At 43.2% G+C, this 10,551-nt stretch overlaps 1 protein-coding gene across 1 annotated transcript; it reads left to right on the top strand.

The window, feature by feature from the left end:
* Window positions 1-6,346: 6,346 nt before the first annotated feature.
* LOC141821717 (uncharacterized) lies at window positions 6,347-9,542 on the top strand. Its single transcript, XM_074709065.1, has 3 exons — window positions 6,347-6,895; window positions 7,650-8,795; window positions 9,024-9,542. Exons 1-3 carry the CDS (start codon window positions 6,347-6,349, stop codon window positions 9,540-9,542), a joined length of 2,214 nt encoding a protein of 737 aa, XP_074565166.1.
* The last annotated feature ends 1,009 nt before the right edge of the window (window positions 9,543-10,551 follow it).

The following is a 10,551-nucleotide window of genomic DNA, read 5'->3' as shown; positions in this document are numbered from 1 at the left end:
AGGGAGAGATTGTTAGTGCAATCATACCCCAAGTTATGAGTTTGACCATATAATTTTGATGTAATTAGAAAAGGATTTTAAGTTATTTGATATTGGCATGGCAGGTGAAAGGGATGAAATCAAAGCGGATTGAGATTAACTGGACATTTGAAGTCCAAGAGGTGTTGGCATTGGCAAATGAAGGAAATTTAAGTAAATCAAGTACCAAATAACAAACAAAAATTATAAAATTCCTAATAGGTCGAGATCGACTGGATACTCAACAGACGAGAAATCCCGAAGGTAGATCCCATGGCATGTGAATTGTCAAAGATTATGAGTGACTTGCATTTCATGCGTCGGATAGGTATCTTAGGTGAAAATTTCGACCAAGAAACATGTGTTTCGAGGTCAAAGTCGATGACTTTGTCGATTGAGGGTCACAAAAAGTTGGTTAATATATTAAGTTGATTACGAAGTCGACTCAATACAGATTGCTCTTAGATAAAAAGTTTTTGTTTTGAGCTAACTCAACTAAATGACAATTCAATGCATGACTAGTCAACAAACCAATCAACTAGAGATTCAAGTCTATATTCTAAGATAAATCGACAGATCTAGTTGACTAATGTCACTTTAATCGACTGAGCAGTCAACTAAGGTTTTGTTGAAACACATAGAATGTTTGTGTAACAAAAGTCAATTGAATTGTCCAATGAGTTAATCTTGAATTCAAAATAATTATCATTGAATAGCAACTTAACCATAATGAGTTGACTCTTTGAGTTACAACCAACTTAAGTCAAGCTTAAATCGACTGATAAAGAGGATCGAGTCAACTTTATCATGATTGTGCGAGAGTTAAACCTGTGATCTTATCTAGAGTAGCCAACCAACAAGTGTCTAAGTCAATTGGCATTGATAGACTAGAAAAGTTTTGAGTAGATCGAAGACAACAACAAGACAGATTCTACACAAATATAATGGTTTAAACCAATTGACTGACAGTAACTCAAAACAAATAGGAGAGCTTATCCATGATTGTTGAGAGGACTACAAGAGGAGCACGAAAACAATAACAATTCTTTGCTAAAAAAAATTATTTTTAACGCCTTTATTTTTATTTACTTTCATATGAACTTAAGATTTTTAACTTCAAGCTCCATAATTGTTGTAAGTCTTTTAATTTACTTGTTTCTTATCTTTTATAAAGGATTTCTCCATGTCCACAAGGTCTCGTGAAGGAGAAAGTTATAAGTTTTTTAGGGTTCCCTCAGCTCACAAGTCCATAGGCTATGGAGTAGGAATCTAAGAGTTCTGAACTACACGAAAAGCCAAGTTTTTTATTCCTTTCATTATTTATTGCATATTTACATTTTTGATGCTATTAATCTGATTAACTATTTATATCATTGCATTTAAATTGTAATTTTCTTATTGCATTATTCAACCCCCTCTAGTGTCATATATGTTCTTACACTATGTACATGCACACATAATACATATGTGTATGTATCATTGTTTGTAGCTTTAAGGCGTAAATCTTTTCTGAAACATTTTTGAATGATTAGTGAGCATGGTACTTTTTGAACTACCCATGTTTAAAACTCTTAAAAGGATCATTTCAGTAATTATTTTATGGAGCTATCCTTCAGAATGGCAAACATTGTTTAAGATGCCAATCTTTTTTTGAGGCACTTTTGAATAATCAGCGGGCATGGCACTTTTTTAATCTATGTTTGAAACTCTTAAAAGGATCAACTCAATAATTATTTTATGGAGCTGCAACTCCATAATCAACAAAGATGAAAGACATGTTACAACTAGTCACCACATCTTTTGAAAAGGCATAACCTTGGTAGCTAAATGAGAGATGAATACCTACCTCTATCATCATGTGTTTTCCTTCTTTCACGAGGGATAAATGTTCCATCAGCCTTTGCAATTATGTCTGATTTGGTCTTTGCATACTGAATCTTCTGGATAAGCAAAAATGTTTTATGTCATTCTATGTTGAAAGGACATGAGAACAATTATGAAGCTAATATGGTAAACTAAACAAGTACACTATTAGACTGTGTATATAAAGTATAAATCATTCCCCAAAATTTTGTCGAGTCATCTTCTATCAATTTGTTTGTACAAACAAGAAAAATCTAATAAAAAGTCCTCCATGATCTGAGAAGAACTTATGCAGGCCTTTAAGAATGCATGGTGGTTGAAAAAACAACAAATTCAAGAAACATCCACCTCCATCCATCTGGTGTGTATGCACATATAACAAGTTAGGAACTTTCAATGCTCAAATGCACAAAATAAAATAGTAAAAAAGAAAATTCCAATTTGTGTAAATGATTTTTTTAAAACTTGTTGGGGAATTCCAGTGTGGCCCAAAAAAATGTACAGTGGCAGTCATGAATTATAACTCATTGTTTTCATCAATAGCCTGTCATTCTCTTTTCAGTAACGGTTAATATATAGCAGAAATCAACATTGAATGTCTAAAATACGAACATGACATTCAACCACAAAAAGAATATCCCTATGTTTAAATCGTAATCTCACAGCATTGACATATGATGTTCCCAAAAATTATCATAGAATATGTAACACATACAAAATGTAGAAATTGAAACATTTACCCTAAATCATTCATGAATGGTTCAAAAAATCATATAAAACTTTCAAAGGCATGAGCGATAAGAATTTCCAAAATCATATCCAAGACTTGGAATGGTTTTCATGTGCAGATAGCAATCATTAAACTCTTGCCATGGGCTTGTCGTAGAAGGGAAATCCTTGCATCCGATCCGTTTAAGTGCCTCAGTCTACCCACGCCTGTCCCTTGTGTTTCAATGTCTTGAAAGCAAGGATCTCTAATATCTTGCCAGATTGAGAAAAAACTGCTTGCAAGGAGTGGTTGCACCAGGGTACTTCCTGGCCTTCCTACTCATGCCTTCTTTGTTCTCAGGTCCGGGAGCCAGCGGAGCGTCAAATCCTTCTTCCTATTCCAAGCCAGCCCCCGACGAAGGTCCGGGGGCTTGTCCAGACACACTTCTCAACCAGAACATATTTTTGTGTCATCTGTGGGAAGCTTTTAGAGTCCGGATTTGAGATATCGACGGGCGATCCTCCTCAACCTCGTCTCCTCACCATGACACAGGAAGATTTTGACAAGACAGTGGTCGCCGCTGTCCTGAAAATCTCCAGACAGCAGCCGCAAGCGCCGATCGCCCCCTCACGACCTCCCTCCTTTTCCGCTGAAGCTCCACCAGCGCCGGCACCAGCACGCTAGCTGGTTGTTTGAACTTGCGGAGACCCATCAGGCTCAGGCCCCTCAGGCTCAGGCTCCTCAGACTCAGGCCCACCAGGCCCAGGCCTACCAAGCCCCGGCCCATCAGGCATAGGGACAGGCCCGACCCTATATCCTCGAAGACTACGACGGAATGTCCGTGGAATCAGCAGCAGCCCGGACTCCACCTCGTCATCCCGCACGTGGCAAAGGCCCGTACCCCGGTGAAGGCAGCAATTCCCACAAGTCTCCCTTTGCCCCTTGGATCTTGGAGGTGGAGCTTCCTCGCCACTTTCGAGCTCCTCAACTCTCGGACTACACTGGAGCAGCTGATCCAGAGGATCATCTGGGGCAGTTTGAGAACGCAGCCCTGTTGCACCAGTATACCGATGTCATCAAGTGTCGGGTCTTTCTTACTACTTTGGCCGGCTCGGCAATCCGTTGGTTCAACCATCTCTCTCCGGCGTCCATTTGCTCCTTTAATGACTTCAGGAGCTCCTTTCTAAGGCACTTCGCCACCAGCCGGGCTTACCGGAAGATCGTTATGGACCTCTTCTCCATCAAATAGAAGTCCAAGGAGTTGCTCAAGGAGTATGTGCATCGATTCAATCAGGGGGCGTAAGTGGTCTCGGCCGCTCCATCAGAGGTCCTTGTCAGCGCCTTCTCCCAAGGATTGATCGAGGGTGATTTCTTCCGGTGTAACATCCCAAATTTCCTTATTTTGAGTCCTTAAAGTGCTTAAAAATATTTAGAAATGCCATAGAAATATTCTAGAGATTTTTAAAAAATTTTAGAATATTTTTATGTAATTTTTGGAGATCGTTTGGTATTTTTACCAAAAGAAACAAAATCACGACAAAAAGAGACCGAGCCAAGGCTCGAACCCAAGACCTCTAACTAAGCAATGCCTTAATTCGTTTTGGCTAACAAAGAATCCTGCATGGATATGCTTGAAAGAAAAGAGGGTGCATTATAATTATACGAGTTTAGACGTCAAGTTAGACATGAAAAGATGTTTTAGTATAAAAGGGGAAGTTAAGGAAAAAAAACCTATTTTTCTCTTCCTCTCTCTTTGGCTCCTAGGGTTTTCTTCTTCTCTCCGACCTCCTTTCTCTCTTCCTCCTTGTGGTGGCCGGCCAAGAGAAGGGAACTGGGGAGACTAGGGTTCGGACACGCCGACAAAGGTTTTCTAAACACGCTAGAGTGTTTGGAGTCTTCAACCTTACCAAGAACAAGGAGGTCTACTCACCTGCAGTAAGAGTTGTTTCGGTATTTTTCCTTTACCTTCATAGTATGCCTTAAATAATTGTGTTCACTCTATGCAAAAACTCTAAATTATATGTAAACCAGAATTGTATGCATGTAGAATGATAAAATGTTCGTCCTTTTAGAGGTTTATGAGAAGTTTATAAGCAAAGGAAGACCAAGGTCTTGAACCCAAATTCAAGAATTTGAGGATCAAAAGCACATCAAGTGTTTGAAGAAATGCCAAGGTATTTTTATATATGATTCTAGAAGAGGCTCCCGACTTCCGAAGTTGTCGTAAAATAAATTCAGGTGACCAATTCCGCAAGACCAAGGTCTTTACCCTTATAGGACTGGTGGCTCGCTACCCCAGTCTCTATTAGGAAGCGCGCTTTGGTACTACGAAGTTGATTATTATTTTGAAGTATAAAGCTATAAGTATTCCAAATAAAGTAAGTTTTACAAAAGTTTCAAGTTCCATTTAGTTAAGAAAGTGTATCAATTGCAATTTCATGGATGAGAATTTCTAGTAATTACATGATATTATAGCGTAAACATGAAAGATCACATGTTTTAAGTTTTAAGAGTTTCAAAACATGAAAACTATTTCAATGAGCATGAAAAATTTCTTATCATGAGCATACAGTTTTTAGAATTTTTGGCCTTCAGTTTTGTGAGTTAGATAGTACGGTGTTGCATTTTCTCTTACTACAGACAAAGAAAAAGGAAAGCAAATTTGAAGGAAGGCGACAAGGGGATGCATGATGGTGTGTGTAATGCCTGGACTATGGAAAGCCTAATTTGCTATATATTAAGATGTTTTTAAATTGCATTTAGAGATTTTACTTTCTATTCATTGTTAAGAAGATTTCATAAATTGTTAGTTTTGCATATGTTGGGTATCATCTAGTATTTCTGTTACTAATGATTAAATAGATTAGTTTTGGTTACTGTTTGTTACATGTCTTTTTAATGAATATGCGGGATTGCCACATAAGGTATACTATTGATATATTATATGTAGATTAGTTTTAAAGAGTGTAGGATGTTCATTTATGATCCCTTGCATGCAAATATAATTAGAAATGCTTTAGTTTGCTTTAAAATTATTAGTTGAGTGTTTAAATGGAGTTTAGAAGAAAGGTTGAAAGAAAGAAAATTGAGCATGGGAGCACAAGTTAGAAAATTTTAAATTATTGCTAAATAGAGTAGCACTTTAAGTAATACAAGAAGTAAAAAAAGAAAGTAACCCGGCTCATAGAAAGCATGAAAGGCAGGCGTTACATCCGGTCCCTCATCAAGAAGCCTCCGGAAATTTTGACATGCTGCTGACTCGAGCAGTACATACATGTGGAGGAAACTCAGTTGGCTCAGGCATAGACTCCGACTCCCAATCTCATGGGGGTCCGAATCAACCCTTCGGAATGAACAACGCCCTTTATCCTCACGGAGCGCCCGATCATACCAAAATCTGGCTCTCGTGCCATACAAGCAGTAAACTCCTGACCCACTCAGCCCTCGGGGCCTTCACGAATACCATTGGACGCGGAGTCACGACACTCAGGATTGTCATCAGTATGCCTGAGTCCTCCAGGAGGCAGAAGAACAGCGCACTAGGAGGGCTGCACCCGCCCCCAGCCTCGGAGGGAGACTCGTAATCAGGCAACTCCGCTACCCCCGCCGCTCTCTCCTCGGGCCGCTTACAAGCGCCACCGCTCTCCAAGGGAGCTAACTCCCCCAGCCCTGAATGAAGGTGATCGCAGTCAGGGATCCGACCCTCGCGACCCTCGGGTCGGTAATCAGGACAACATCCCCCGAGGCAGCATTCTTATGATTACAGGGGGCGCTACGGATGGAGACTCCAACCGGGCCAGAAAGGCCCACAGCCGGCAGCTAGAAGTTTGCGGTGTCGGTGGAGGCAACCGAGGGAATGGCCCCACCATCGATTTCAGACCGCAAGACTTGGAGGGGGTGGAAACCCCTCACGACGATGCTCTAGTCATAAAAGCTATCATCGCCAATTATGACATTTCCAGAGTGTTCGTCAACACTGGCAGCTCCGTCAATATAATCTTCAAGAAGGCCTTTGATCAGATGCAAATTGATGAAGCTGATCTAGAACCAATGGCCACCTCCTTGTACGGCTTCACGGGGAACGAAGTGCGCCCCCTTGGACAGATCCGTCTCGCCATCTCCCTCGGCGAGGAACCAACTCGAAGGGTGCGATACTCCTTCTTCACCATAGTGGATGCGCCTTCTTCTTACAATGTGATACTGGGTCGGCCAACACTCAGCATCTTCTCGGCCATCGTCTCCACTTACCATCAGAAGATCAAGTTCCCGGTGGAAGACTTAGTCGGCGAGGCGCGAGGCGACCAGGTGACCGCGCGGCGTTGCTATGTTGATGCAGTCCGGACCGAAGCCAGAAAGGCCCGACGGACCCAAGGAGTAGAAGTGCATGGGATGTTCAAGAGAATCCTAGCCCTATCGTAAATAAACATTCTGAAATGAGAATTACTTTTGGTCAATATTTGCATTTAGTTTTTATGCAAGTGTCCACCTATAAGTAGATAAACATGGTGTGCGGAGTCACACACCCATATTATCAGTTCCTTATAGATTATAAATAGTGTTCACAACCAAGATGGATTGGACAAACCATTGGACTGGTTGTAGTGTAATTTGGTCTTAGTCTGTCTTGACTATAGAATTACATTAGTACACTTAGTGTGTATTGAGCAGGACCACTTGAGGATTGTTCAATTTATACTGACTATATAATCGAACTAAACCTCTGTTACTATCGATGTACATGCTCTTAATCCCAATATAATAACAAACACATGTGCCTATATGCTCTTTACTTCTTTTATTCATCATATGGTGGGGCGGGGCGGAGTTGGGAAGTAGTATTATGTACATGGTGTGTTGTTGATTATAGAAGGAAATGTCCTAAATATAGGTTGAATGTCCCCTTGAGGAGCTCATAAAGGATTATCATGTAAACCGCAGCTTAGGCATGATAACCCAGGTGAGTGGTACTACTTAAAGAAGTTTTAAATTTGAATTGTCAGTAACTTTTAATTGATTACATACGATATCTTAAACATTAGGGAGATTAATTTACTTATAGTTTGAAGGAGCCCATATTATAATATGGGATTGGTGCAACGAAGGGGACCACAACCAGGGATCCGGCCCTCGTGACCCCCGAGCTGGCAACCAAGATAACGCCCCCCGAGGAAGCATCCTTATGATATTAGGGGGTGCTACAGATGGGGACTCCAACCGTGCCAGGAAGTCCCACAGCCGACAGCTGGAGGTTTGCGGCGTGGCTGGAGGAAGCAAGGGGGACGGACCTACTATTGGGTTCGGACCCCAAGATTTAGAGGGAGTAGAAACCCCTCATAATGATGCTTTGTTCATAAAGGCCACCATAGCCAACTATGACATATCCCGAGTGTTTGTTGACACTGGCAGCTCCGTCAACATCATCTTTAAAAAAGCCTTTGATCAAATGCAAATCGATGAAGCTGATTTGGAGCCTATGGCCACCTCTTTATATGGTTTCACGGGGAACGAAGTGCGCCCCCTCGGACAGATTCGCCTCGCCATCTCTCTCGGCGAGGAACCAACTCGGAGGACGCGGTACTCTTTCTTCACTATAGTGGATGTGCCCTCTTCTTACAATGTGATATTGGGCCGGCCAACTCTCAGCGTCTTCTCAACCGCGGTCTCCACTTACCATCAGATGATCAAGTTCCCGGTAGGAGACTTGGTTGGCGAGGCACGAGGCAACCAAATGACCGCGCGGCGTTGCTATGTTGATGCGGTCCGGACCGAAGCCAGGAAGGCTCGACAAATCCAAGGAGCTGAAGTGCACTCAGTTCAAGAAGTGCCGAATCCCCACACTTCGGCCGAGAAGGAGCTCCTACAAGTCTGTCCTGCCCGCCCTGAGACAACCGTCCAAGTGGCCGCCGAACTACTAGCCGAACTAAAGGCGGAAATGGTCGACTGCCTCCTTCGGAATCAAGATGTCTTTGCTTGGACTTCGACTGATCTTACGGGGGTTGCCCCTTCGGTTGCCATCCACCGCCTCATCGTCCTCCTAGAAGCTCGCCCCATCAAGCAGAAGCGAAGATACTTCGGCCCAGAGCAGAATAAGATAATACGGGAAGAAGTGCAGAAGCTGCTCAAAGCAGGATACATCAAGGAGATACACTTCCCTACATGGTTGTCTAATGTAGTACTGGTTCCAAAGTCGGGCAACAAATGGAGGGTATGTGTAGACTTCCGAGACCTGAACAAGGCATGCCCAAAAGATTGCTATCCCCTGCCAAGGATCGACCAGCTGGTCGACTCAACATCCGGATGTGAATACATATGTATGTTTGATACTTATCAGGGGTATCATCAAATCCCTCTTTCTGTAAACGACTAAGATAAGGTTAGTTTCATAACGACAGATGAAACTTTTTGTTATACTGTTATGTCATTTGGACTAAAGAATGCAGGAGCCACCTATCAACGGTTAATCGACAAAATCTTCTACCACCAACAAGACCGCAACATTGAAATGTATGTAGATGATATATTAATCAAATCAGAACGGGGATGTTCTCTCATCACCGATATAGAAGAAACCTGCGGCACGTTGCGCCGATACGGCCTTAAGCTGAATCCGGCCAAATGCCTGTTCGGAGTCCGAGTGGGAAAGTTCCTCGGTTATATAGTAACCGAGAAGGGAATCGAAGCCAATCCAGACAAGGTGCAAGCATTATCTCAAATGTCTCCCCCGCGCAATCTCAGAGAAGCACAAAGGTTGATGGGCCGAATCAATGCCTTGTCTCAGTTCATCTCCAGATCGGCAGAATGCAGTCTCCCCTTCTTCAAGGTGCTAAAGCGGGCGCAGAAGTTCGAATGGGATAAAGACTGCGACAAGGCCTTCTCAGAGCTTAAAGAATACCTGTCCCAGCTCCCCGGCTCGCCAAACCTTCCCCAGGCGAGCCGCTATGGATGTACCTAGCTGCTTCTAACTCCGCTGCTAGCTCCGTCCTCGTGAAGCAGGAAGGTCAGTCTCAGCAGCCCATTTATTTCTCCAGTCACCTTTTCAAAGACGCAAAGACCAGATACTCCAACCTTGAAAAGCTGGCATGGATGCTTGTTTTGTCTGTTCGGAAACTGCGCCCCTACTTCCTATCCCATTCGGTGACAGTCATGACTAACAGCAACTTGGACCGATTGCTCACACAGCCGGAAGTCTCGAGGCGGCTCGTCAAATGGACAGTAGAACTCGGAGAGTATGACATTCAGTACCAACCCTGGACTACCATCAAAGCTCAAGCCTTAGCCGATTTCCTCATCGAAATACCCGAAGGAGAGGTGGAGCAGATATGGAATGTGTATGTAGATGGTTCTTCCAACCGGCAAGGGAGTGGAATCGGGATTGTACTAATCTCTCCCCAGGAAGAAGAAATTCGGCTCTCCATTAGATTAAGTTTTCGTGCCTCCAACAATGAAGCCGAGTACGAAGCTGTGCTTGCCGGCCTGCAGGCAGCCAAGCGAATAGGAGCCGCCCGAGTTCATTTACATTCCGACTCTCAACTGGTGACGCAACAAGTAGAAGGGAATTACGAAGTGTGCAACGATCGACTTCGCCGATATGCCGAGGCCTTCGCAAAGCTAAAGACATAATTTAAAGAGGTCTCTCTTCAGAAGATTCCCCGGACAGAGAATGCTAGAGCAGATGAGCGGGCCCGACTGGCCAGCTCTGTGGCCGAATGGATAGACGAAGGATCAATCACCCAGGTAGCCTTCATCGCTCAAGTTGATCAATCCGAATCGGTGGCAACATTGGACAACTGGAGAAGCCCACTCCTGAGCTTCCTCCAGACAGGAGGCACCCCTTCTAATCCGGATCAGGCCAAAATACTCCGGAGGCGCGCGTCTCGATTCACTCTTGTGGGAGATCAGCTATACCGGCGCACTTTCTCCCGTCCTCTCTTAAAATGTTTGGGACCAGAAGACGCTGATTA

The sequence above is a fragment of the Curcuma longa genome, chromosome 2, assembly GCF_044706935.1.
Source record: "Curcuma longa cultivar G26 ecotype Majalengka, Jawa Barat chromosome 2, ITB_CL_G26_1.1, whole genome shotgun sequence".
Classification (NCBI taxonomy): domain Eukaryota; kingdom Viridiplantae; phylum Streptophyta; class Magnoliopsida; order Zingiberales; family Zingiberaceae; genus Curcuma; species Curcuma longa.
Note: the sequence above shows the minus strand (reverse complement) of the source record. Positions and strands in the feature narration are given on the sequence as shown.